Source organism: Gallinula chloropus (assembly GCF_964237585.1).
Source record: "Gallinula chloropus genome assembly, chromosome: 16".
Taxonomy (NCBI): Eukaryota; Metazoa; Chordata; class Aves; order Gruiformes; family Rallidae; genus Gallinula; species Gallinula chloropus.
Window position 1 is genome coordinate 16542358 of NC_140101.1, and position 27458 is coordinate 16569815.

The 27458-nt window shown below is 54.3% G+C and overlaps 3 protein-coding genes across 3 annotated transcripts in view; 2 read left to right on the forward strand and 1 right to left on the reverse strand.

Annotated features, from left to right (window-relative positions):
* Positions 1 to 12489, forward strand: part of LOC311197889 (arf-GAP with SH3 domain, ANK repeat and PH domain-containing protein 1-like) — a gene marked incomplete at its 5' end in the record, with an annotated part of 29721 nt that extends 17232 nt beyond the window's left edge. The window contains 18 exons of the mRNA XM_084271729.1: positions 310 to 396; positions 525 to 625; positions 1983 to 2052; positions 2479 to 2566; positions 3028 to 3076; positions 3503 to 3666; positions 3875 to 4008; positions 4630 to 4721; positions 6031 to 6208; positions 6859 to 6944; positions 7264 to 7379; positions 8853 to 8920; positions 9401 to 9508; positions 9612 to 9816; positions 10455 to 10628; positions 11759 to 11904; positions 11995 to 12117; positions 12348 to 12489. Of these exons, the coding sequence (XP_084127855.1) occupies positions 310 to 396; positions 525 to 625; positions 1983 to 2052; positions 2479 to 2566; positions 3028 to 3076; positions 3503 to 3666; positions 3875 to 4008; positions 4630 to 4721; positions 6031 to 6208; positions 6859 to 6944; positions 7264 to 7379; positions 8853 to 8920; positions 9401 to 9508; positions 9612 to 9816; positions 10455 to 10628; positions 11759 to 11904; positions 11995 to 12117; positions 12348 to 12422 (2064 nt within the window). The 3' untranslated portion in view covers positions 12423 to 12489. The remainder of the gene's footprint in view (positions 1 to 309; positions 397 to 524; positions 626 to 1982; positions 2053 to 2478; positions 2567 to 3027; positions 3077 to 3502; positions 3667 to 3874; positions 4009 to 4629; positions 4722 to 6030; positions 6209 to 6858; positions 6945 to 7263; positions 7380 to 8852; positions 8921 to 9400; positions 9509 to 9611; positions 9817 to 10454; positions 10629 to 11758; positions 11905 to 11994; positions 12118 to 12347) is intronic.
* Positions 12490 to 15691: 3202 nt separating this feature from the next.
* On the forward strand, positions 15692 to 18116 carry LOC311197821 (CMP-N-acetylneuraminate-beta-galactosamide-alpha-2,3-sialyltransferase 2-like; the record flags this gene model as incomplete). Its single annotated transcript, XM_084271640.1, has 6 exons — positions 15692 to 15946; positions 16228 to 16418; positions 16717 to 16896; positions 17321 to 17366; positions 17542 to 17661; positions 17763 to 18116. The coding sequence occupies 6 exons, from the start codon at positions 15692 to 15694 to the stop codon at positions 17928 to 17930; spliced, it is 960 nt and encodes a 319-aa protein (XP_084127766.1). The 3' UTR covers positions 17931 to 18116.
* Positions 18117 to 22572: 4456 nt separating this feature from the next.
* The window catches only part of ERGIC3 (ERGIC and golgi 3), a 29438-nt gene continuing 24552 nt past the window's right edge, over positions 22573 to 27458 (reverse strand). The window contains exons 11-13 of the mRNA XM_084271364.1: positions 26453 to 26589; positions 25489 to 25544; positions 22573 to 23548 (exon numbers count right to left, since the gene is read on the reverse strand). Of these exons, the coding sequence (XP_084127490.1) occupies positions 23469 to 23548; positions 25489 to 25544; positions 26453 to 26589 (273 nt within the window). The 3' untranslated portion in view covers positions 22573 to 23468. The remainder of the gene's footprint in view (positions 23549 to 25488; positions 25545 to 26452; positions 26590 to 27458) is intronic.

The following is a 27458-nucleotide window of genomic DNA, read 5'->3' on the forward strand; positions in this document are numbered from 1 at the left end:
TCAAGCTGTTGGTTGTTTTTACACTGTGGAGAGCTGCAAACAGCTGTTTCTCAGTGAAGTCAGCCTGCTGTCCTGTGCCCTGCTGTCACTGCAGCCCTGGCACGAGGGACATGCCTGTCCTCTCCCCTCAGTGAGCTCCCAGCTGAAGCACACCCCACAGAGCACGTGTTGTGGGGGACGAGTGGCAGCCTCCCACTGCAGGAATGGGCTGTGGGGCATCCCAGGGCATCCAGGGAGGGAGCAGGGTGCTGCAGCCAGGGCAGGGGCCTCCTGCTGCTATGTCCTGCACGATGCTCTGGTGCCTTTCAGATGAAGATCAGGCAGGAGGAGGAGAGGAAGCAGCTCTGCTCCCTTCGGGATCAGCTGAAAGCCGTGCTGCAGCCGGAGCAGAAAGAGGTAGAGTGTGATTCCTCCTGCTGAGCGCTGCCAGACTCCAGAGTCCCTGGCAGTCCGTGAGGACATGGACTTGGTTGCCAGAGGTATTGATGGGGAGGGTCTCCCTGGTGTTTCCCTCCTTCTGCCAGGACGCTGGGAACAAGCAGGCAGTGTACAGCATGCACCAGCTGCAAGGGAACAAGCAGTATGGCACGGAGAAGTCAGGGACCCTCTTCAAGAAAAGTGATGGGTAAGTTGGGATCCAGCATGTGCCTTTCAGTTGTGTCTTGGTGACCTGAGACCAGAACAGGGCTCACCCAGACCAACCTCCTCTTTCTGGGGTGGCCACAAGGCAGAGGAAGAGGAGAAGAATGCACGATGGTGTGCTTGAAACTGTCCCAGCCTCCAGCAGCTTTCAACACAGAGCTCCAGACATCTTGTGTGTGTCTTTTAGCCCTGAGGGCATTCTTCTGCTATAAAGCTGCTAAATGTCCTCTCAAGCCCTGTGAGACCAAGGGTGACAACCCCTGCACCTGCCCATCACAGGAAGCCAGAACTAGCTCCCCACCTTTCCTTCCATTAGAGATCCCACCACCTTCATCCAACACTCTGTTGGTCTTGTGCTGGGAGGGACAGGGAAGGGCTGGTCCCTGGCACTCATTGCTTGCCATAACCCCCTCCATCACCTCTGCACTGTGATGAGGAGCCCTGGTCCCTCCATCCTTCCTGAGGGGAGATGCTCAGGGGTGAACTGGGGATTTGTACATGGTCTTGGTGATGTTTCCTGCTCTCTTCTCTCTTCCCTTATTCCCCAGCCCTGACCTGTCCTTTGCCTTTTGGGCCTCTTTGCCCTCACAGTTCAGTACTGGGCTCAGCACCCTGATGGTGGGAGTTGGGGGAAGGAGAAGGAATGCAGGATGATCAGACATAATGTGGCTCAGTGCCTTGGAGATGGCATGGTCAGAGGGGAGAGAGAGCTAGCAGCCATCCTGTGCCCCACTTCCAGAGGGCAGAGCCTGAGCTCCTCAACAGCACTGCACTGTCTTTAGAAAGAGGATCATTGTCTCCCACCAATGTATGGGAGGATGTTTACTGGGAGTCATGGGGTCCTGCACTAGGAGACTTGCACATTGTTAAGGGCTATGAAGTGTCCCAGAAAAACATGAATCTGGACAGAAAATAATAAAATGGGGCTCAAGAATCTCTTTCCCCACAGACAGATGTACAGTCTCTTCCACTTTTCTCTTGCTGTCTGCCCTGATGGCAGGCACAGGAAAGCCAGCCTGGGAGCAGGTTTGAGGTGCTGGTATTGGATGTTTGCTGAGGGCTTCTGCAAAGGGCTTCATGCAGGTCCTGCTGCCCTGACTGATGCTCTACACCCCTATCACCTCCACAGCATCTCTACTGCCTGTTGGTACTGGTCTGTCTTATGCCATATGGCAGGTCTGTCTCAGCCCAGAACAGAAGGAGAGCAGCAGAGGCTGCCCATGGCAGCAGTGACATGCATGTCTGATCAGAGCTGTGGCCCTGTACTGTGCCTTGCACAGCTCCCAATGCTGCACTGCACGGCTGCCTGTCCTCTTGGCTCACTCTCCTCCTCTTTCCAGGTTGAGGAAAGTCTGGCAGAAGAGGAAGTGCAGCATCAGCAATGGGTACCTGACCATCTCTCACAGCATGGTAAGAACCACTCCTTTCACTCTGTCCTGCCTGGGAGCTGCTGCCCAGCCCTGCAGGGTATGCAGAGCCTGCCACTGCCAGGCACGCTGGTGGCTGCCTGGGGCTCCTCAGAGCCCTTGTACCCACTGCTTGTCCTGCTGGGCTGCCCTGATGTGGGAGACTTTCTCTGGAAATGATGTCCCTGCTTTAGAGAAACACAAGAGGTCCTTGCATGCCTGTGTGCACAGAGGGGCATGAGCCTGGGGACCTGGCTCCAAGCATGGGGGGGGGGGGAGCTGTTGGGAAACGAAAGGTCTGTGTTGCTGAGAATGCAGCCAAAGATGAAGTGCTGGGCACAAGATGTATCCATGGCTCTGCCTCCAGAGCCAGGCAGTACCCATCTGCACTGCACCACAGCCCTCTGATGTTTCCTCACTCTGCTTGTAGCAAAACCGACCACCAGCCAAGCTGAACTTACTGACCTGCCAAGTGAAGCCAAGCACGGAGGACAAGAGGTGCTTTGACCTAGTTTCCCGTGAGTGCTGGGACCTGAGCTGAGGTTCCTCCAGGACAGGCCTGGAGAGGCAGCAGTGATTTGGCTGTGGAGTGCAGGCAGGGATGTGGGGAAGCTCTGTGGCTTTGGGCCAGCTTGGGAGGATTACTCTGGGGATGTGATGCTCTGGAGCAGGGATGCACTCGCAGGGTGTGAGATAGGCAGCACTGCTGTGGGGGGTGTGGGGACCATGCAAATATAGCTCTTGGGCTGCAGCTTAGCTAACAGCAGCATCCTCCATTCCTGGCACAAGAGCAGATCCCTTTGTCTGGGGTGCCCTGGGGAGGGGCTGAGTGAGATAGAGCCATCACTGCCCCTGCCTAGGCTGAAGATTGCTCTGGGCTCTGCAGAGCCCAGCTCAGGGGTGTTGTTCCCTGCCACAAGCCTGGCAGGGCAGGTGAATGAGAGGGGTGCCCAGAGGAGGCTGGTTCTGTGTGTTCCAGACAATCGCACGTACCGCTTCCTGGCAGAGGACGAGCAGGACTGTGTCGTGTGAGTACCACCAGCACCTGGCTGCAGGACAACAGATGCTCTGATGATGATGATGATGATGATGATGATGATGATGATGATGATGATGATGATGATGATGATGATGGGGGCGGGGGGGCAACTCTTTGCTAACTGAGCAGCATGCTGCAAGTCCCTTGTTTGATGTCCTCCCTATCCTGGCTATCCTGGGTATCCTGACTGTGTCCCAGTCACTCTCAGGAGCTGGCTGGCCACATGGAGCTTGCTGGAGGCTCCTGCCATCCAGGCTGCTTCTGGAGTCCTGGCCAGGACCTTCACCTGCTGTGCAGCTTGGGGCAGTGTAGAATGTCCCTTGCAGCGGTGGGACAAGCCCCACTGCCTTCCTTGCCCTACAGCCTGAATGTTGCTGCACAGGACCTGCTCCTGAGCTACTTTCTGTATGTGCAGCTGGGTGTCCGTCCTCAGCAACAGCAAGGAGGAGGCACTGAATGTGGCCTTCAGCAAGGTGCAGGGCAGAGGGGAGAGCAGCCAGGAGGAGCTGACCCGGGCCATCATCAAGGAGGTCAGAGGCATGCCAGGGAACAGGGAGTGCTGTGACTGCTCTGCCCCAGGTGAGTCAGTCCATGGCTGTGGGGTGTCCACACGTCCTCCCCTCTGGACAGTCAGAGCTCTGCCCTGCCCTCTGCTGCATCCAGCTCCTGGAGATCCAGGAGTGTCTGGAATTTTGGCCTTCCCCTCTGTCCTGCCCTGGGATGGTGGTGGGCCAGCAGGGAGAAGAGGCAGAAGATGCACACAAGCCTGGTGGTCTTGTCTCTGCAGATCCTGCTTGGCTGTCTGTTAACCTGGGCATCCTGATCTGCATTGAGTGCTCTGGGATTCACAGAGAGATGGGTGTACACCTCTCCCGCATCCAGTCACTGTCTCTGGACAAGCTGGCAACCTCTGAATTGCTGGTAGGATGCTGCTGGTGTGCTCTGTCCTCCAGCCTCTCCCTGCTGCTGCCGTGCCCTTCCTGACACCAAGTTAATTTGGTGTTAATTGCCCCTGTTAAACTGATCCATCACCCCCTCTAATTCCCAGGGGTCAGGGTTTACTGCAGAGGGAGGTGGAACAGAGGACAGGTCAGCCCTGTCCTCAGTCCCCTTTCCCCACCTCTGTCCCCTAGTGCAGGGGGGCTGTGGAACAGGGCCAAGCTTCAACTGGGGTAGAGTCTGGGACAGGCGGGGAGGTGGAGACCTTACATGGGGCTGTTGCAGGGTCACAGTGCTCCAGGTGCTCCTGGGTTTGGTAGGGCTGAGATGGGAGCTGCTGGCAGCTAGTGGGCATCAGGGCAAGGGATGGGAATGTTTGGCAAGGAGCTTGTTGAGAGCCAAGCCCAGGGGTCAGCTCTGGGGTGGGTTGCACTGCTGGAGTTGTGAGATCTCAGCAGTAGGAATAAGGGCAGAGTCTCTGGTCACCCTTTGACATCCCACTGATACCCTACTAGGTAGGATCTCAGTCTGGAGCTCCTGCTGCTGCCATGCACGCAGAGCTTCTGCCTGTCCCATGTAACCTCTACCTTGGCTGTTTTGTAGCTGGCAAGGAACATCAGCAACTCTGGCTTCAACAACATCATGGAAGGGAATCTCCCCAGCTTCTCCCTGAAGCCCACAGTGCACAGTGACATGTGAGTTCCTCTGCAAGAGCTGGTTTTGGGGCAGGTTAGATATGAAGCCCTTACCCATGGGCAAACTCTCTGTGGTCCTGAGTGCTCCCTGTAGTGACCAGGCATGTGGCACTGCCTGATCTCCTCCTCAGACCCTAACTGCTCTTTAGAAGTGATTTAATCAAATCTGTCAGGAAAATTTTGGTAAAGGAGATGTGAAGAGTGAGGAAGAGCCAGCAGGACACCCATGAGGTCAGGACAGGGATTGAGGAATTGGTGCTGGAAAGGGAAAGGCAAGAAGAGAAATGAGTGGAGTGGCCACACTGTACAGCCCTGGCTGCAAGTCAGCAGGGCAGGGTGGGAGAGCAGCGTGGGATGGGGGACAGGGACATGTGCAGGGCAGAGCAGTTCACTGTGTCCAGTAACTGGGGCCTGAGATCACTGGGATCAGCATGGGCATCAAGTAAGGATCTGCTGAGGATGCAGGAAGCTTCATCCCAGAGCGTTGTAGCCTTCAGGCTCTGCAGAGGATGGGAGAGCTGGGGGTGGTGTGGCTGGTACCAGGAATAGCTGGGAGCTTCTCCAGGGCTAAGTGCCATAAACCTGGGGTGCAGCAGAGCTTTTGGGGGAATCACAATGCTGGGGACCTCATTGCCAGGGGCCGAGGGGACTTTCATGAGACTGGAGAGCAGACTGGCCATGATCATGTTCCATAATAGGCATGTAAGTCCTGACTAGGGTACTGTTGAGAATGTGGACCTACCCTGCAGTGAATAGGTTCATGAGGAACTGCACTTGGCAGGGAGAGAGTGGCAGAGAGCTGGGACAGCAGGAAAATACAACTGGAACTGCATGGTCAAGGTTCCCCAGTTCAGATCTGCGCATCTCCCACCCAGGAAGGATGGAGGGACCAGGGCTCCTCATCGCAGTGCAGAGGTGATGGAGGGGGTTATGGCAAGCAATGAGTGCCAGGGACCAGCCCTTCCCTGTCCCTCCCAGCACAAGACCAACAGAGTGTTGGATGAAGGTGGTGGGATCTCTAATGGAAGGAAAGGTGGGGAGCTGCAATGGGCGGGTGCAGGGGGCATCAACCCCAGCCATGGCAGTGCCTGCACTGTAAATTCACAGAAGTCAAGCTCTCATTTAGTTATGTACCTGCAGGAAAGGACATGTTAAGAAAACCACACTGGTTTGTGTTATTAGTTTGGGGAAAAGAGAATGAAGGAGAGAGAATGAAGGTGGCTAGGGCAGCGGGAGAGGAGGGTGGTGGTCCTGGGATGCTCACTGGGTCTCTCTGTGGCTCCTAACTCATTTGGTTGGTCTCTGCCAGGGCCTTTCGCAAAAATTTCATCATTTCCAAGTATGTCAAGAAGAAATATGCCAAGAGGAGCCCTGCTGCACAGTGCCCCAGCCTCCCAGAAGCTGTCAGGGACAAGGACATATTCTCTTTGCTTCAAGCGTATGCTGGAAATGTGGATTTGAGCGAGCCCGTGCTGTCACCTCTGCAGGTATGGCCAGTCATCCCGTGGGGCCATATGGCAAACAGCCTGGCCCTTGCCACTCCAGCCAGTCTGTGAGGGGCCCTGTGCCTGGGAGGGGTCAGTTTTCGGATGAAAACAGTGTTTTCTGTGAGCCAGGAGCAACAGGCAGACTCAAGCAGGGTGAGAAATGTCACAGCACACAGAGGTGTCTCTAGGTGCGACCCCACTGTCCACCTGGTGCTGTGTGTGAGGGCCAGAAGCACAAGCCTAAGGCTGTCCCTGGGCCACTTTGTGAGCAAGATTCACTTGTGAACTTCTGAGTAGGTTTTCACAGCACATTTTAGCCTCAAGTGAGGACAAATTAGGGCATCATTTTTCTCCTGCAAAACAGCAGCGTGGGTCCTTGCTGTAAGTGCAGCACCAGTCCCTGGAGCTGCTGCCATGCCACCACCACACCCCTTTTGCCAGCAAGGATGCACAGGGGTGTCCTCCAGCAGGAAAGTGAAGGACCAAAAGGCTGCAGTGCACAAGAAGCACTGTCAGTGTGGAATGTCTGGGGACAGGATGGCAAGGAGAAGCAGCTCCATGGGGAGCAGCCAGTTTGTAGACTGGGGCTGGGTGCTCCGATCTCTGGTGGTGGTGAGGGCAGACACAGCCTCACCCTTCCTTTGTTCCAGGAACCTGGGGAGACCATTCTCCACCTGGCAGTGCTGTTGTCTGATCGAACCTCCTTGCACATCGTTGATTTTCTTATCCAGAACAGGTAAGCTCGTGACACCCAGTCACCTCACTGTGGCTCAGCCATGGTAGTGACAGACTGATGGTCTTCTCCAAATGAAGAATCACCAGGGCAGGTGTCCCACCAAACACACCTTTGGCTGGGCTGAGGGTAACTAACCCTAGAACAGAGGGGCCTTGAGTGCCCTTGTTTCCCTTGGGCTGAGGTGTGATGGTGGTGGTGACCACCTCTTCCTTGGGTGAGGTTGGAGAAAGGGCCTGTGTGGCAGCACCAGGCAGTGTTTGCTGCAGCTGGGCTGGTGAGTCTTTCTGAGGATGCTGGTGTTATCTACCCTCAGCTGCAGCAGGAGCCTGGTGAAGCAGACAGTGGAGGGAAACACACCACTTCACTACTGCTGCTCCCACAACAAAGCCGAGTGTGTCAAGCTGCTACTGAAGGCCAAAGCCAACATCTCCATCAGTGAGTGACCATAGGACCCCCCCCACCCTGTGCATACATAGGGTGCCTTCTTGGCTCTTCTTTGGAAACACCTCCTTGGCCTGGCTGCAGGGCTTGTCTGGGTGTGGGCAGAGGTGGGTTGTTGATGGCCTTAGGTGGGCACCCTGCGAGCAGGGGGGAAGCCTCCATCCCAGGCTTTTCTCCACATGTCCCCTGAAGTGCCCTGTCCTGACACTGCTCCAGGATCAGTCACAGGCTGGTCTGGAGTGCCCGTGGCCATCCGTGAGCAGGGTGACACATCTCACAGGTTCCTGCTTTTGGCAGCCAGGGACTGAAGCGGTGGCTTTGCCCTCCAGCTCAGAGCAGGGGATGCTCCATGGATGAACCAGCCTGCTTTGGGCTGCTTCTGACCCTTGAGAGCTTGTGCCTCTGCCCACCATGGTTGTTCCCCTCCCAGGTGGGCAGCCACAGTCCTGTGTGACTGGCAGGTCTGTGGTGGTACTGTGCTGGGGTAAGCTCACCAAGCTGGCAGAGCCCAGCAAGGCCAACACTGCTGGGGCTTCTCTTCCACACAAACCACATGCACAGCAGGACCTCAACCAGGCACTCACCTCCTTTCAAAACCAGTGCTGCAATGCTGGAGAGCAGGTTGGAGGACAGGTCCAATCATTTATACTTGCTGAGACCTTACTCTTCATAACACAGCAGTGAGTTTTAAAACTAGGATCCTGGGTGTCATGGGAGGGCACAGGTATTTCCACCATCAAGTATCAGCTGAGCTGGTAGGTGTGTTGATCCTTGCCTTCTCCTGTTTCCTGCTCCAGGCAGCATGGTGGCAGCTCCTTGGAGGGAAGAGAGAGACCATGGTGGGGCAGCAGGAGCTGGGTACATGTTCCCTGGTCAAACTGTGATTTGGCTGCCAAACTTCTCACTGCCTTGGCCAGGCTGGACACAGCCATGCCTGTTCTTCCTCAAGCATCTTGAGTCCACAGTGCAGACCCTGCTGCTGGTCTTGGGGTGCTCTGTGGTCCCTCAGGGTGCAGACCTGTTGTCTGTTGCTTGAGGTAGTCAGTAAAGACACCCTGTGTGTCCCTCAGGCATCATGGGACATGTAGCAGGACTGCCCAAAGCTCTCTGCAGTGACAGAGGACAAAGGGAGTTGGCTATGGCATCCTCCTCTGATTCTGTAGCCTTGAGGCTCTGGCAGTGACCAAGCTCTTCTGTCCCTCTATCCTGTCTGATCTCTGTGAGTCATTAGGACTTCCCTGTGCTCCTTTCCCTCCTTATCTGGGTCTCAGCTCCTGGCCTTTTCATCTTCCCACCACCATCCTAATGATCTGAGCCTTTGTTTTGACCTGGGTTTAGGTTGCCCCTTATTTGGGCTTATTTGTTCCCAAATGCCCTGAACACAGCACTGTAACTGCTCTTCAGTTGGCTAACCACTGTGAGAGGCTTCTGGTGTTCAAGGCTGCTGTTTCCCTCCCCCTGCAACAGCTAATGAAGCAGGAGAGACAGCTCTGGATGTTGCCAGGAGACTAAAACATCCCCTGTGTGAAGAGCTGGTAAGAAACCACGTTCCATCACCCCAGGGGTTTTGGGACCAGAGGCAAAGAGAGGCAGGGAACCCACATCCCTATGGATGCATCCAGTAGGGCCACTCACTCCCCTCAGCATCTCCAGTGCTGTGGGGGATGCAGAGAGGGTGTGGGGGTCCAGTGGGCACTGGCCCTGTGTGGCATGGGGTCCTTTCAGGCAGAGCAGCTTGGCACAGCCTGGGTCGGGGTCATGCAGTGCCTGGGCAGGGGGCCCTGGAGCTGTGCTGAGGCTGCATGGGGTGAGCACATTTCCTCTGTGGGTCCCAGCCTCCGTCCTGCTACAGCCTGATTTTGTGTTTGGAGCCCTTGGCAGAGCCTGCTCACTGCCATGAGGCACCTTCACAGCCTGCAGGTGTGGGTGGCTGGAGATGGGGCCAGCAGCTGCCAGTGGGGCTGGTGGGTCAGGATGGGGCTGGTGGGTCCTCAGGGAGCTGCTCTGTGTCTCAGCTCCTGCAGGCCCAGAGCAACCAGTTCAGCCCCAATGTCCATGTGGAGTGTGAGTGGTGGCTGGGCCAAGATGACATCTATGAGAGTGATGAAGACCTGGATGAGAAGGTAAGGTCCTGACAGGTCCTGGCTTGGGGCCATGTGTGCTGCCACTGCCTGGATCCTACCACCCAGCCATACCCACTCTAACCTGCATATGTCCCTTTCCCAGCTGAGTCCTGTGAAGAGGGGGCCTGCCCGTCCCCTGAGCTGCTGTCACCCACCTGCTACTAGCCCCAGGCCAGAGGCAGCAGGGGCAGTGCCCTGGGGAGGGTGGCCAGACACCTGCTCCCCACCAGCTGCCCACCTCCGCAGCCCAGACATGCCACTGGTTTCCTCCCACGTGCCTCCTTCCCCACCCCAGTGGGCAAAGTCAGGTGAGAGCCTGGGGCAGGGTGGTGCAGGGGTTGGCAGGGTGGTGCAGGGGTTGGCAGGGTGAGCTGCTGCTCCCTCTGGCAGCCGGGATCTATCTGCATACAGTGATCTGGGAGGGACCTGGGCCCCCCCCCGTGGGGTATAAGGGCTTGTCTGGTGCTCTGGCTTGAGCTGCATGATCTGTCTGAGCTCTGGTCCCTGCTTTGATGAACAGTGGAGTGTAAACTTCCCTTGGAGCCCCTGTGCCAATGCCATTAGGATGTGCTGTCGTCCTCCCAACTGCTGCTGCTGTTGGCAGAGGCAGAGGAGCCCATCAGGAGTCAGAGCTGGGAAGACAAAGCTTCCAGCAGAAACAGCAGCAGCATTAGGCTTCTGTTCCTTAGCAAGACCAGCTTTCACTGGCCTTGCCCAGCCTTCCCATGGCATGTCCCACCTCCAAGAGCCACCCAGGTTTCTGGGTGCCTCACTGAGCCATGCCTGACTGCTTCTGGGCCATTTCCAAGCTCTGCTTCCAACCTGATGCATTTCTCAAGTCAGACCTGCAAGCAGGGAGAAGACAATTCTTGCCCACGCATTTGTACCCATTCACCCCAGGACCCCTGACCAGTGCCAGCCCCTGACCTGTTCTTGCATTGTTTAGCTCCCCAGGGGTCATATCCACCCTTCCTTACCAGCTCATCTGCCTTTGCTGAGGACACAAGAAGCAGGAGGAGTCCACCCCTGCTGCTGTGCAAGCACAAGCGAGCATCCTCAGAGCCAGCACCTTGGGTACCGCTCAGCCCCGAGCTACCCAGCCCCAACAGCATGGCTGCAGGTAACAGAAGGACAGGCTCAGGGGAGGCAAGGACCTGGCCCATGCTGGTGGGAAGGAGCTGCTGGAGGTCTGCAGTCCAGCACCCTCACTAGGCTAGGCTGGCTGTGGCTTTGGCTGAGCCTTGTTCATGGACCGGGGCTGTGAGGCCTCTGGCTTGGACATGGGGCTGGGAGAGCTGTGGAAGCTGTGGAACTGCTGCCCACAGTGGGCTGTGAAGGGGGCTCCCCCCACTACAGCTGTTTGATGCCAGTGTCTCCAGGGCAGGGTAATTCTGGGGTTGGGTGGGCTGTTGGAGATGCTGAAATCAGAGGAGGGAATGACCCTGTATTTCAGGCAGTGGATTTGTTTCCATGGGTATCAGAGGCAGAAAGACACCCCATGCTCTGCACCCCGGTGGGGTGGCTGGGGGCTGAGGCAGTGGCTTGGCATAACACAACAAAGGGGTGAGTGATGCCAGAAGCAGCTCCGGGATGGAGGTCTGGGTGTCCCTAGGAAACACCCTTACCCCAGCAGACCTCAGTAGTGTGGGGAGGATGGAGGGTGCCAAGCACATGACCCATGGCAGCTGCATCCTTCCCCTGGTGCTGGCAGCTGTCTGGGCACCCTGGAGCTACACCGCCCATCTTCCACCTCCTGGTAACATGCTTCTCATCCCAGCCTCCACTCTAAGTCCTTCTGCTTCCTGGTCACGACTCCATACCCTGCTGCCCCTCTCCACCCTGTCCACAGTCTCTCCCCTTTCCAGCTCCTGGATTTACAGGGTGCTTGTTGCCCACACTGTATCATGGGTGAAGATCACACTGCACCATGTTGCCCTACAGTGGTTGTTGCTGTTGCCCACCCATGATGAACCATGGGAGGAAATTACTATGAGTGTGTCACAGAGTCCCAGAATCACCAGGTTGGAAAAGCACTTTAAGCCCATCAAGTCCAACCATCCCTGTCCTGTGCTGACCCAGATCCCTGAGCACCTCATCTCCCCTCTGTTAAACACACCCAGGGGTGGGGACTCAGCCCCTCCCTGGGCAGCCTGTGCCACAGCCCCACAACTCTGCCAGGGAAGAACTTTTCCCTCACATGTGCTCTGACCCTGCCCTGGGGCAGCTTGAGCCCATTGCCCCTTGTCATAGGTGCCCTGAAAGCCACAGACCTCCCCTGCATTCCTGGCCCCAGCAACGTGGAGCAGCCTGACCCACACCGAACCCTCCAGGAGCCAGAGACAAGTTCTGGCCGAGCCTGGGATGTCCCACCTCTTCTTCCTCGGAGGAGCAGTTTGGTAGGTGGCCAGTGGCCAGGGTGAGCTCAGCTCTTGCACCTGTGTCTGGCAGAGCTGAGGAGGCCTGATGATGCCCTCTCCCTCTTGCAGAACAGGGTGCTGCTGCGCAGGGTCCGTGCCCTCTATGACTGCAGCGCTGACCGGGAAGATGAGTTGACTTTCCGGACAGGCGAGATCATTGTGGTGTCTGAAACAGAGGACAGCAACTGGTGGGTGAGTGAACCTGGGTATGCTGGGCAGCACTGGGATGCACGTGATTCCCCCTCCATCCATCTCTGGCCTCTGTCCCATGACTGTTGCACCCATTGTCATCATCTGCTCTGCATATCTCTCCATCTCCTCCATGGAAGCCAACAACAGCAGGTGTTTTGTGGCCAGTTCCTCATCCCCTGAGTGCCCCTGCACAATGTTCACTGCTACTTCTCTTTCCTTTCTCTGCACAGAAAGGGTGGATTGAAGGACAGCCCCACAGGCAAGGTGTCTTCCCTGCTTCATTTGTGCACGTGCTCAATGAGTAGGAGCTGCTCCATTTCAAGAGGGAAGAAATGCCATTCTCCCAACTTCCACCTATGCCAAGGGCCTCAGTGGTGAGGAGACTGGGAGCACCAGCTCACTTAGTGCTGCCTCCCTCACCTCTGCTGCCCCACCACCCCTGTCTTACCATCCTACTCTTCCTGTGTGCTGCTGGCAGTGCCAGGCTGTCCTAGAGGATCCCTCAACCAGGCACAAGGAAAAACAACAGCAACCCACATGCTTCCCAGATCTTCTGCTGCTGCACAGCAAAGCCCCATACAGGAAACAGCCCTGGAGAGCTCTGCTGCCCAGTGCCCAGCTCCTGCCTTGCCCTGACCACGCTGCCTGCCCATGGTGCTCCCTGCTCTGCCAGTGCTGTGGGCAGTGGTCAGGCAGAGCCGGGGGCAGTGCACCTTGTGGGGCTCTGAAGTGGTCACTGGAGCCACGCTGGTCTGCAGACCCTGGGAAAGGGGTTTCTGCCATGGGCTGAGCACACTGAGAGCCTGGAAATGCAAATGGACCCATAGAGCCAGCACCACTGCCAGCCTGTGCCACCCCTAGTTCTTCCCACTCAGGTTTTGCTGTTTGTGCTCCAGAAACTGTCGGGTGTCAGCTCGGGGCACTCCTGCCAATAAATACCATCTCCTCAGTGCTCTGTGTTTTGTTATTGTAGCTTCTAGATTCTTCCTCTTCGCCATGCACCAAACCTCCCCACAGGCCTTAGAGCAGAGACTTGCCCTTGGATGCCATTATAAGTTATCTTGCATGGCTTTTCTCCACTGGCTGTGTTTTTCCAGCTGCTGGGCACATTTCACAACCTCTCTGAGCCCAAAATCCCATCCACGTGAGGAACACAAACCAGCTGGAGATGTGCTGGATGTACAGAGCTCGTGAGACCTCTGTGCTGCTTGTGTCTGTCTTGGCTGACATTGAGCTGTCACAGTAGGACCTGTAGGCACAGGAGAGCAGTTCCACTCCTGGCTACCTCTGATACCTTCAGAGGAAGGTTTTAATGATGAATTTCCTGATTCAGCCTGAAAGCAGGGCCAGGGCATCCAGCTTCAGCAGGACCAGTGGTCACCCTGGTGCTGGGCTTCATGGGCCAGCTGTGCCAAGACACCAGGGTGACAGGCAGTATAAGGAGGACGGGCACCCTGATATTGCTGTGTCATTTACTGCTCTCTACGTCATGGTGCAACACTTCCTCTTCCTGAGGTGACGGCTCCAGCTTGCAACAAGTCGTGGTGAGGCCACCAAGCCTGGCCCCGCTCAGCAGTGCTTCCTGTGAGGAGGTAAGGGGCCCCAGGGGCAGCGGGCTGGGGTCCAGGGTGGGGGTTGCAACAGTATGAGGGTAAGGACCTCTTTCCTTGCTGTGGGGCTGGGGAGATTCTGTGAGTGTCCCTTGGGGCTGAGCAAGGATGGGAATGGGGTCTGTGCCCACTGGGCACGGGACTGCAGTGGGGTGGCTTGTGGCCAAGGGCACTGGGCTGGGAAACCCCAAGGTGAGGGCAGCTCTGGGCGCTAAGTGAGGGAGGTTTCAGCTTCTGTGGTGGGGTGGGTATGGGTAGAAAGGTCCTGTTTGCCGTGCAGGTAATGCACGTGGGCATGGGAAGGGAGATGGGGCTGCTCAATCTTGCCCGACCAGACCCCTGCCCTGTGATTGCAAAACATGTCACAAACCCCTCACTGCGCTGTGTGAGTGTCCTGGCTCTGGGCTTGAAGGAGCAGAGTCCACACAGAACAAAGGAAAGAAACCCCTCTGGTTTATGACACTGCCCTGCACCCCCAGGGACACCAGAGTCGGGTGATGAGAAGTGTGACCAGAGCTTAAAGCACCTCCCCACACCCCCCTTCTTCACAGACTGCACTTGATCCATGATTTCACTCCCTTCCTCCCCCCATTGTGGCTGGGGAGGGGCAGGGAATGGGGGAATGGGGGTTTCGGGCAGTTCCTCACCAGATGTTTTCCTTCTTATCTGGGGGTAGGGTGGGAGGAGCACATTCCTCACCCCCTTCCCCTGCTGCAGTGTGGGGTCCCACCCACAGCAGACAGTCCTCCACAAAGGTCTCCAACGTGAGTCCTTTCCCACGGGGCTTCAGCTCTTCCCCAGCTGCCCCAGCGTGGGTCACTGCTATGGGTGCAGTCAGCAATCACAGGATGTCTCTCAGTCTCTCAGGCCCAGACTGCTCCAGCCTGGTCCTCCACGGGGTCACAAGCCTGTGCCCCAGCAAACCTGCTCAGTGTGGATCTCTCTCTCCCCCCCTCTCATCTCTGTGTCTCTCTCTCCGTGGGCTGCAAGTGCTGGCAGGGGCTGGCTCCAGCGCAGGTCACAGGCCTTCTGTCTGTCTGTCCCTGCTCCAGCGTGGGGCCTCTCCACGGGCTGCAGGTGGGGTCTGGGCCTTTTCCCTGGGCTGCGGGGGACACCCGCTCCCCCACGGCTTTCTCCACGGGCTGCAGGGGCATCTTTCTCTCTGCTACCTGGGGCACCTCCTGCCCCCGCTTCCCTGGCCTTGGTGTCTGCAGAGTTTCTCACATCTTCCCTCTCCCTTCTCTGGGGGCACAAAGCCCCTGCGAGCGGGTTTTTTCCTCCTCAATGTGACTCCCAGAGGCGCTGTGGCCGTCGCTGATGGGCTCGGCCTCGCTCAACAAGGTCTCAGGTGAACACTGCCCATGGCCAGCATGTCTGTCTGTGCTGCAGGAGCTGCACAAAATGGCAAATGCAGAGAACTGAAGCTGATGATGACCTGTGACCCCATGTCAGCACCCAGGGGACAGGGAGAAGCTCTGGATGCCTCTCTAATGATGAGAAGTTTTCTGTCCTTTAGCACAGAGGGAAACCTCCAGCCCCCAACCTGCTGCAGTCACTTCCCACCCTGTGATGGAGGCTGTCCCCACATGCCTGCTCCTCACTCTTACCTTTGCCCATGGACACCAGGTCTTGAGAGGCTGAACACTTTGTGAACTCCCTTAGGATGCTCAAACCCTCTTCTCTCAGGCTTGAGGTTGACCTGCATGCCTTTAGATGGAGAACAGCCATGCCACTTAAATATGCTTGTTCAGGAAACGTTCATGCACACAGAAAGCAGAGAACAGCAGTGCAGCCATTGAATGGTTTGAATGGGAAACACCTCTGAGGCTGTTTCAGGTCTCTGCAGGGCTGATGAGCAGCCAAGGGGTGTCCCAGGAGATCTGGCCCAGAGGATATTTGGGAAAGGGTCCTGTGGTGCCACTGCCACTGGTCCCTGTGATGTCATGCTACAGGTGGCATGAGGGATGCGATGCCAGAGACGCACACAGGTGGTACTGGCCCTCTGTCTACTGCTGGTCCTGTGGAAATATTTCCAAGCCCCCAGAGATGGCCTTGGGTCCTTGCTTTGGGCCCCCTCCCTCCTTGATGTCCCCTGTATCTGCTGTACCACCAGTGCCAACAGCTCTACATGGTTCAACACCCGCTACAACACGGCCATAGAGCCTCTGCTGATGGGCGCAGACCACGAGCTCTCCTCCGATGTGGTTCAGTGGTGGCTGGTGAGTGGGGGCACAGGTGGAAGCTTGGGCCTCTTCTTGGGAGTCTGTTTGCAGTGGGGCAGGGCCAAGGTCAAGGTAGACCCATGCGGTGGGGGATGAAGATGTGCAGGGACTGCAGCTCACCAACCCCCTCCCCTACCTCTCTGGGCTGTCCTGAGCCCTTTTCCTAATATCCCATCAGGTTTCTCTGTGCCTGTCCCAGGGCTCTGTTGGGGGGTGTGGGGGCTCTGTTCCCCTGTGCAGGCACTGCCAGGGGTGTGATGCTGCCTTTACTCCCCCAGACCCTGCAGCACCCCCAGAATGGTGTCCAGCTCCAGGCGATAATTCGGCAGCTCTTCACGGTCCTTCCAGCCCCAAAGGGAAGAATGTGGGACCCATCTCACTGCAGGACTTGTGCAGTGGTCGGGAACTCAGGGCGGCTGAAGGGATCTGGCCATGGGCTGCAGATTGATGCCCATGACTGGGTTCTGAGGTGGGTGTCCTGAAGGGGTGTGGCCCCTCCTTGTCTCCCTGGGGCCCTGGTGTGCTCCAGCTCCCATCCACCTCGTGAAATCTGTCAACATCAAGCCCTGTGATAGTAGGGAGTAGGGGGCTGCTGACCTGGCTCCCTGGATTCCCCCAACTCTGGGGCACACTGGCCTTGTGTCACCCATGTCCACTCTTTGCTGCTGGCCAGGGTGACCTGATGTCCCTGGCCAGTTGGACCAGCAGCCTTGGACTGGCACAGGCTGCACCTTCATTTCAGAAAATGCCTTCCCACTGTTCCCTAGGATGAACAGAGCAAAGATCACTGGCTTTGAGGTGGATGTTGGCACGAGAACAACTCATCATTTCATGTACCCAGAGAGTGCAGTGAACCTCCGGCCCAATGTCCATCTTGTCCTGGTCCCCTTCAAGCCATTGGACCTCCAGTGGGTGGCCAGCGCCTTCTCCACTGGACACCTCATGCAGTGCGTTTACTTTGGGGGACATCTTTTGTGCTGGAGATCCTGGGGATGTCACAGGGTGGTCCTGGGAACTGGTGCTGTGGCACCATCATCCTGGTGGAACAAAGGGCACCTGGACCAAGGGTCCTGGCATATCTCTGCACCACAGTTTGGGCAAGTGGGCACTGACCTCTCCCTGTGGGGCTCAGGCATCCTGCAGTCCCATAATCCCTATGGGTGGAACAGTTACTGTCCCTGCTGTGAAGCCATGGGCCCCATGTAGCCAGGGGACACTGCTGGGCCACCCCAAGGTGGTTTGGGGGGTGCCATGGGGCTGGGTGCTGTTGGACACAGCCACTCTCTTCAGACAGGCGGTTGCCTGTCTCCAAAGGAGAAGCCTTGGCAGCGGGGTTGCCCCATGCTCACTGCTGTCCTCTGGCTTTTGCAGCACGTACATGAGAGTGAAGCAGTTTATCAGAGCTGACAGGAACAAGGTAAGGGCTCGGCAGCTCCCGGGGCAGGCAAGGCCCCTCTGCACAGGCCGTGCCTGCTCTTCAGCGGGCCGCGGGCCGAGTCAGGCAGCAGAGTGCCCGCGGCTGGGCTGGCAGCAGGGCCCGGCTGTCCTGCTGACAGAACCCCGAGCTGGTGGCTCTTCTGCTCCCCATGCAGGTTCTGATCCTGAGCCCAGCTTTCCTCAAGTATATCCATGACAACTGGACGCAGCGCCGCGGGCGCTACCCCTCCACCGGCTTCACAGCCCTGCTCTTCGCGCTGCACACCTGCCAGCGGGTGAGCGGGACCGGGTGCTGCCACCGCGCTGCTTGTCTGTCTGCAGGTTGTCAGGCTGGCCAGGCCTGCAGGCAGTGACAGCTCTGCTGGTGTGTCTGCAGGTTTCTGTGTTCGGCTTCGGCGCAGACGGTGACGGGAACTGGCACCACTACTGGGAAAAAAACCAATGGGCTGGAGCCTTTCGCAGGACAAGGGTCCACGACCCTGACGTTGAATTCAGCCTCATCGAGAGACTGGCTGCTGAAGGCAGGATTTTATTCTACAAATAAAAGCTGAAAGTAGCCTCACATTGACAGGTCTTGGTTCTCATGGGAGACTTCAACCACCTTGGTATCTGCTGAGAAGGCCACACAGCAAAGCACATACAGTCCATGAGGTTCCAGTGTATTGATGATAACATTTTTGACTCAGGTGGTAGAGGAGCCAACAAGGAGAGGTGTACTGCTGTGCCTAGTGCTGACAAAGAAAGAGGGACTGGTGGAGGGCATTAAGGTTGGCAGCAGCCTTGGTTATAGTGATGATAAGATAGTGTTCAGGATCATGGGTACTAGGTACAAAGCAATAAGTAGGACTGCAACCTTGGACTTCTGGAGGCTGATTTTGACCAACTTAAGAAACTGCATGGAGAAAGCCCATGGGCCAGGGCAGTGGAAGGCAGGGGGGCTCAAGCTCAGGATTGGTGTATTCCTAAGAGCAAGAAATCAGGTGAGGGAAGCAGGAGACCTGCTTTGTTGAGCAGAGAGCTTGAGAAGAAATCAAGTGGAAGTCTACATTTTATGGAAGACTGGACCAACCATTTGGGAAGATTACAGGAATGCTGTAAGGGTATTTAGGGGTGAAATGAGAAAAGCCAAGTCCTCCCTGGAGCTAAACCTGGCAAGGGATGTCAAGGTAAACAGGAAGGGTTTCTTCAAGTATATTTGTGGCAAAAGGAAAATGTGTGCCTGCTGTTGAATGAGGCAGGTGTCATGGTGACAGGGGATGCGCAGAAGGTGGAGTTACTGAATGCCACCTTTGCTTCAGTCTTTGCTGCTCAGGCCAGCCCTCAGGACTTTGGAGCTAATAGAATGGCTGGAGGAAGGAAGACATTCCTGGGATGAGGAACATCTAGTTAGAGACCACTTAAACTGGCTATCCAGTTTATGGAGTCCAAGTCAGTGGGTCCTGATGGGATTGTTGTGTGGAAACTGACTTCACATCTCACAAAGAGTTACCAAGAAGGTATGTTTATTCAGCTCCTCTACAAGCCTGCACACCAAACATGGCAATCCACCGTAGTTATATACAGTAGAACGTTACATATTCATGGCATTTCCTAGTACACCTGTACATATGCATAACTTGTCCTGTTTCATATTAAAATTAGTCCCAGGAAGTCATTTCCATAAACTCCTCCCAACTGCACCTGTGTCTCATGGTGGTGATCGTCAGGGGGTCTCAGTGATGAAGGCTCGAAGTCTTCATCAGGTTGAACATTTCACCTCCTTCCCCTGGCACATGTGTAGTTGTGATTGTCCCAGCTGGGCACAATTAACCTTGGGATGCTTCCTCCCTATCAGTCCCAGGCACCACACAGCCCAGCCCAGTCAGAGATGGGGCTGAGCACATCATCCCGACACTTTTTGCCCTCAGCCCAGCTCGGGGCTGTGACCCCTTCCCTGGGCAGCCTGTGCCAGTGCCTGACCCCCCTCTCAGTACAGAACCTCTTCCTGACACCCAGTCTAAACCTCCCCTGGAGCAGCTTCACACTGTTCTCTGGGGTTCTGTCCCTGGTTCCCAAAGATTGGAGATCAGCACTCCCCCTTGGCAGGAAGCCACAGACCCCCCCCTTGAGGTCTCCCCTCAGCCTCCTCTTCTCCAGGCTGGACAATCCTTTACTCTGTATTCCAGCTTGGAAATTAATCAATCTCCTTACCCACACCTCACATCGCTCCTCTCCTCAATTAAAGCCCACAGGTTTTTACACTCCCTTGTTTGTAGATAAGTTCAATTAACTAAGAAAAACAACCCCAACAGAACACAAGCCCCAAAGTACTTCCAAAGAGCTTTCACTCTGCATCATCTAATCCCTCTCTGAGAGGCAGACGTGGCGTAGGCGTTGCCAGGGCAACGGTGGCCCCAGCACTGCCCTTCACCTTGAAAAGCCTCAGGGAGGGCAGGGACCTGTCACTGCCCACCTGATACAGAGAGGGGAGGTCAATGCCCGTGCAGAGCTGGCACTGCAGCTCCTGTGGCTGGGCAGGTGGGTTCTGTCTCTCATGACCCAGGGACTGTCTCACCTACTGACAGTCTCTGTGACCACAGATTACCACGGGCTCCACCAGGCAGAGGCCTCGCCCCACAAAAAGCACGGTGACCCAGGCAGAGGGGTGTGTCTGACAAGGCTCTGGCTGCAGGGAGTGCCTGGGCCTGCTCCTGCTGGGGGATGGTGGCAGCAGTTCCACCTGTGTGAGGTGTGAGCAGGTGGAAGATCTGCTCAGCACGGGGGCAGAGCTCAAGGAAGAGGTGGAGAGACTGAGATGCATTAGGGAGTGTGAGAGGGAGGTTGGTCGGTTGAGTGACTCCCTGGTGTGCCAGAGGGAGAATCAACGGGGAGAGTTTCCCCCCAAAATGATGGACCCCCAGCCCTGTCAGGAGAAGTGGGTGACCAGAAAGACGGAGAGGGTTGGAGGATAGTCCCGGCTCGGCGCCGTGGGAAAACCTCCTCCCTGCCTACCTTGGTTCCCCAGGTCCCTCTAAGCAATAGGTTTGAGGTGCTGGGAGCTGAAGAGGAGGCAAATGGGAAGGTGGGGGACAATCCCCCTAAGAGGAGGCCAAGAGTGAGGAAGGCAACTCCATGCCTCAAGGCTGCCTCCACCAGGAAAGGCAGAAAGGTGATTTTGGTTGAGGATTCCCTTCTCAAGGGAACAGAGTGACCCATGTGCAGAGCAGACCCTCCCCGCAGGGCAGTGTGCTGCCTCCCTGGGGCACGGTCAAGGACATGACTAGGAAACTCCCGGATCTGGTTCACCCCTCTGATCACTGCCCATTACCCATTGTGCAGGCAGTGATGGAATCTCTCAGAGGAGCCTGAGGAGTATCAAAAGAGACTTCAGGGGTTTAGGGAGGCTGATTGAGGGAGGGGGGTGCAAGTGGTGTTTTCTTCTATCCCATTTGGGGCAGGGAAGAACACGCAGTGGGCTAGGAAAGCAGAGGTGTTGAATGGGTGGCTGAGGGGCTGGTGCCACCTCAGGGACTTTGGGTTTTTCAGTCACGGGGTGGTTTACTCAGCATCTGGCCTGATGGCTGTGGACAGGTGGCACCTGTCTCCAAGAGGGTAAAGAATCCCAGCTCAAGAGCTGGCAGGCCTCATGGACAGGGCTTTAAACTAGGTAGGAAGGGGGAAGGGGATATAATGAGGCTCGCTAGGGTAGAGCTTTGTACTAGATTCGAAGGGGGAGGAGGGTAGAATTCAACGAGATAAAGAAGGGTGTGGAGATGCTGTCATTCTAGGAGACTGGGGAAATACCTCTGAAGTGTCCCATAGGAACTTCTGGGGGGACTCCTCAGAGGAGGTAGTAATGCTGACCCCCCTTCTAGAACCTTCTAATGTCCCTCCAGGAAGCAGTGGGGGAAAACTTCAGATTCTTCCCAGGGGGTTGAGGGAGGGCTCCTCAAAAAAGGTGGTGAGTCAGTCAGGCCAGCTGGAGTGTCTACATGAATGCACACAGCATGGGTAATGAGCAGGAGGAATGGGAAACCCTGATGTCACTGGAAAATCATGATCTAGTTGCAATCAGGGAAACATGGTGGGATGATTCCCCCAGCTGGAACACCCCTGTAGAAGGGTATTGCCTTTTTAGAAGGGACAGGCTGGGTAGGAAGGGTGGGGGTGCTGCCCTCTGTGTTAAAACGTGGATAGACTGTGAGGAGCTCCCTCTGAGAAGTGGCCAGGAGCAGGGTGAGAGCCTGTGGGTCAGAATTAGGGATGGGGCTAACAAAGGACAGCTGGTGATAGGGGTCTACTACAGGCCACCTGATCAAAGAGAGAGTACTGATGAGGCTTTCCTCCTTCAGCTGCAGGAGGCATCACGGTCACAGGCACTCATCCTGATGGGGGACTGTAACCACCCAGACATCTGCTGGGAAAACCAGCTGCAAGAGATCCAGGAGACTCCTGGAGTCCATGGATGGCCAGTTCCTGGTTCAGGTACCGACCAGAGGCGATGCATTGCTGGACCTGGTGCTCACCAACATGAGAGATCATTAAAGGTGTCAAGATTGGAGGCAGCCTGGGCTGCAGCAACCATGCCCTGGTAGAGTTTGTGATCTTGGGGAATGTGGGCCTGGTATAGAGTGGGATCAGGACCCTGAACTTTAGAAGAGCAAACTTTGATCTCTTCCCTGACTTGATAGAAGCTATCTCATGGGCTACACTGTTAGAAGGCAAGGGAGCCTGTGAGAGCTGGGTAGCATTCAAACAGTGCTTCTTCCAAGCCCAGGGTTAGTGCATCCCTTTGAGCAAGATATCAGGACAGGGTGGCAGAAGACCCGTGTGGACAAGTATGGAGCTTATAGGAAAACTCAAAGGGAAGTGGAAGGTCCATGAATTGTGGAAAGAGGGTTGGAGCACTTGGGAAGATCACAGAGCTGGAGGGGTTGGAAGGGACCTACAGAGCCCATGGGGTCCCAGCCCCTGCCAAAGCAGGGTCCCTAGGACAGGTCACAGAGGTCGGTGTCCAGACAGGGCTGGAATCTCTCCAGAGAGGGAGGCTCCACACCCTCTGGGCAGCCTGTCCCAGGGCTCCCTCACCCTCACCAGGAAGAAGTTCTTCTGCAGATTGGTGTGGAACTCCTTGTGCTCAATACCAAAGCAAATGCAGAACTGAAATTTAAAAGCAGTGAGTCCATTTTGCCTCAAAACAAGGAAAAAGTTCACAACATTTTATTTCGTTCCTTATTTTCAGATTTCTCCCACTACAATTTCACATAGTAGGCACTGGGCTCATTTGTGTGCATCATTAAAAAGGAAAAAAAACCCATCAAAATGTCATCATTGTGATATTTACACACTCTGCCACGATGCAGATGTGTTTGTTTTAATTATACTTTCCACTTCAGTACCAGGATCAGTTCAAGTCATTTATTATTCTTCCACCTGCTTTCCAAGACACATGCAGAAGATGGACTTTATTTCAAAGTAGAAAGAGAGGGGAAGTGAAAAGCAGACTTTAATTTAAAAATGAATTAAAATGCCAAACAGGTTTTTTTCCTGAAACATCAACTCTCATTTTTCAGAAGAGCAGCAATCTGGAGCCAGCACAATGCCCCAGGGGACAGTAAGCATGTCCCAAGTGCTGGGTCTCACCCCTGTTGCCAGGACAGCTGAAGGAAGGTGCATGGGCTTCAGCACATTTTCACAGAGGTCTGCCACAGAAACATTTTAAAGATAAATTTAAAAAGCTAGATGCCTTGCCAGAAACCTCACTTGATGGCAACCTGAATCCATTCCAGGTCTCGTGACGATACCATAGGTTATTCCTGAAGGCAAGCAGAGCTGTGCCTCCTCTTTTGGGAAGGGGGGTGAAACTAGATGAACATGGACCGACTCAGAAGGGTTGTTACAGTAGGATCTGCACAATGGGACAAGATGACTAATCTCTGCAGCAGCAAGGTTCAAGCAGTTTCATCCACAAATTAATGCCAAACAAAGCACAACAGGGTAGTAATGTGAGACTGTTGTGCCCTCAGAAGATCACTTGTGTTTCAAAAAGCCTGTTTGGTTCTCCTTCGAGGGGTTTTTTGCCTGGAGGATTGTCATTGCTTATCTATGTTGTCTTCCCAAGTTCAATTTTCTTCTGGATGGCACGTGCTGAGTGGTAGATCAAGGAGTCAATGAGTCCTGCAACTAGAAGGAAAAAAACAGATGGAGCAAGGCAGACACTCAAAGAGAGATTAGCTCCCTGGGAAAGAAAACACAACCCCCTCTGTCTGTGTAAAGGCATTCCAGCTCCCCCAGACAGAAAACTGCAGCAGCTGTGGCTCAGAAGAATAAGGTCCTTATCTCATTAGGACAGACAAGATTCAGCATGGATCACCAGCACAAGGGTTGGTCCTGGCTTCTCCTGAGAAAGGTTTCTCTTACAAAGTAAAAATGAGGCCAAGTCACCTGTGCTTACTGATGAGTGAGAAGGGTTTGGAGGGGAAGCTGATGCCATTGACCTGAGCCAGCTTACCAAGGGCATGTTTCCCCATTTCTTGCTCATTTCACACTAATCTTAAAAGTAAGCTACTCTACCTAACTCTGCCCTTTACAGGTGCAATGTTTACTACCAAGGACACAGAGCAAACCAAACCAGTGCCTTCAGTCATTTACCCAAGTCTCTCCTTCACTGAAGGAGCCTATTCCTATTCATCCCTTGCTTGTTTGGGACCACAGAAAAGTTCAGAATGGGTCTAATGGCACCACAGAACCCAGCCAACCCTGTGTCCACTGAGATGGCTTTCACAGGACAGGAACCCTGAGCCAGGGAGGGGACACAGGGTGCCAGTGAGTGAAGGGGTTTTCAATGTCTCTATGAAGCTTCATGGTTTGTTTTCTTCAACACTCCAATCTAAGGCATAAACAAACAATTACTTGGCCCTACACAATTTCTGTACTATAAGGAGTAGCAACTAACAGAGTCTTCCATTTATTACTGTAGGATATGGAATTAATTTGCCTTACTATCTGGTCTTTGATTAATGCTTCAGATGACTGTCTTCTGTGGTTATTTTGCCCTGAAATTATCTCCACCCATGGAATCAATGTGGTGCTGTAACACAAAAACTGTTCCTCAGCTGATCTGACCTGTCCTCTGGAATATAGACTCTGAACATGATGGGTGGCAGCAACCACTACGACCTGGCTGTCAAACCTCATGGGCTCTAGAAGACACTTGCATTCCTCACAGAAATCAGTTTGGAAAGCCTTTCCCTGACCCAACAATAGAAATGAACAGGATCAAACAGATTACAGAGAGGAATTCTGTGCACTGAGCACTGTGACACCTCGAGTGAAGGAAAAGCCTTGTGGATAAAGGTATTCTGATACAAGTGTTATGTGATACAGTAGCTGGCTTCTTAGCTCTAGTAAGATCTGCTGGCCAGATCTCCAGGCTGGCCCTTCAAAGCCATGTGACCATCTCTGGCCACCTTTCCGAGCACCCTGGGTTACCAGCTGGAGTGCAAGGCTGGACCAAGGCCAGGCTCTGTCACGGGCCTAGAGCTGAGCAGATACTGACCAGCTATGCCAGAAACCAGCACTGAGAATGAAATCCAGACACTTGGATAGCTCTGCAGGAGCAGCCTCTCCTCACACAAGCCCATCCTTCTGTGGGGACTACTTTGAGTCCCAGCAGAGCACTCACTGGAGCTCTTCCTATGTCTGGGAACACAGCTTGAGACCTCTGAGATGGCTGTGGATACCTGGATTCACTGATTTCCTTGGCTTTGCTTCCACATGAAAGCAACTATATCCTCCAGACTCAGGCTGGCCAAGAAAACAGAACAGATGCATTCAGATGGTATGTGAAAGACCACGTTATCTGAAAACAAAGTGTCCCACACAGCATCCAAATGAAATATTATGGTATGTCTACATCATCTACAGCATTTTAAAAGCCTGCAGTGCTAATTACAGTCTGACACCACACCCATGGCTCTGCAGAACATGCTGTATCTGTTCCTGAAGGCTGAAAGAATCTCTCCCCATCAAACAAGGATTTATTACAAGCCACATAGACTTTAAGAGGAGTAAGACAATAAATGTTTACCCTTTAGAAGGAGAAAAGATTGAAAGTGCAATACCTGTAAATATGCCTCCAACAATGGCACAAACTCCTGTGAGGAAGTGTGTAAAGGACCTAGAATGAGGAAAACAATTTGAACAACAGGCATGAGCTCAGACACCTCTCTGTCAGATAAGGAAAAATTAACTAATAAAAACTAATTGATAATTACCATAGTGCTCATCACAGCACCTACATGCAGATCATATAAAAGTTTTAGTAGCTGAAAACTAACAGATTTAAGAATTAAGTAACCCCTACTGGCTCCAGAATGGAGTTTGCCACCAGTACTTGCACTGAGCAGCACTGAACCAGCATGCCCTGATGAGCTCTGTGACCACTCCAGGAGCCAGTACTGAATTCATATCTAATGGGTGGACTTTTATTCCCTACAATTTCATCTATTCCTACTCAGACATGATGCACAGCAGGCTGCTGTCACCCAGAAACTAAATCCCTAAGCACATGTTAGTACATTGTAAAGTACAGATATTGGCTGTCCCTCCTTCTGGTCCTAAAAGATCTGAGAGCTACAACCCCTTCCCTTCCCTGGCAATTGCTGTGTTCAGTGGAGGGCTGGAAGGAAGCAAGAGGCTCCACACTGATGTCATGCAGAAAAGCTACAGCAAATGCAGAGTAAATAACCAGGCTGGATCAGTGGAGGTGCTACAGAAACCTAGTGTTACCATTAAAAAAAGACTTTGAGGTAAGTGAGAAACACTATGTCAGAATTCTGATTGCTGCACCACTTTCCTTCCACATCCTGACACTGGGCTGAGATGCTTCAGGTGCTATCAGAAAAACCCCAAACCCTTTCACACTGAGGGGAAGGCTATCTGTGAGTGCCTCTTCCTCTCCACTGTCTGGGAAGGGCTGGGAGAGCCTTATGTCTTAGAGCACTGTTATGTCTTAGATGGCAAGAGGATTTTTAAGCTATGCAAAATGACAAAAGGGTGAATTAGCCAGGCTGAAATGTCTCTTACCTGTGTTTCTCTGTCAGCTTCACCATCATGGGAGAAAGTTCATACAGCACAAACACCCCAGGCAGACCCTGGTCTCCTAGCAGCCCGTTGGCTATCTTCTCATGCCGTGTAACTGAAAACTGGTTAGTCCTTACCACCTAGCAGGAACCAAATGTAGCAAACATTGTTTTGTTAAGAACAAGAAAGGCTACTGAAGCCTGAGTTCAGTGAGCCAGATCAATGTAGCCCACTGTGGGGGGCCTGACAGCGCTTACAAAGAGGAATAAAGAGCATCAAGGCTGAGGGTTACAGCCCCAGCTAGCCCAAGGCATGAGGGATCCATCAGCCCCCACCCAGGCTGCACTGGTTTGGTTTCTGCTGACAATCACTGACATGAGCTGTCTTTTCTCAACCTGAACCCCAAGTCCACATCATCCTCTACCAAAACATATTCCACCCTAAGCACACTTCAGGAAACAACACCCATGTGAACAAGCCACAAGAGTGAGAAAAAAGGAACTAACACATCAAGGCAGTAAGAGTGCCAGGGCTGCTGAAGGACACAGACTGCCCCTCTTCAGATAAATAAAGACCACACTACAGCAGTCTTCTGCGCCCTGTCATTCTACCTGCTGCCTGTACCAGTCTTATCTGTAGAGCAAAGCTATTGGGTTTCTGTAAAATAAAATTATGTTCCCTCATACCTCATAACCTGACACAAATTAGGATCCAAGCTGAGAAAAGATGCTACCCAGTTTCTTTACCAGACACATTTGGGGGTTCCAAGAACAGAAGCAGACAATGATCAGGGTTGGAAGGGACCTCTGGAGATCATCCAGTCCACTCCCTGACCCCACTAGAGCTGCTGCACAGGACAGCATCCAGGTGGGTTTTCAAAGTCTCAGAGATGGAGAATCCACAAGGTCTCTGGGCACTTTCTGTGTTCAAGTTTATGCCCATGGCCTCTTGTCCTGTCCCTGGGCACCACTGAAAAAAGACTGACCCCATCCTCCTGACCCCCACCCCT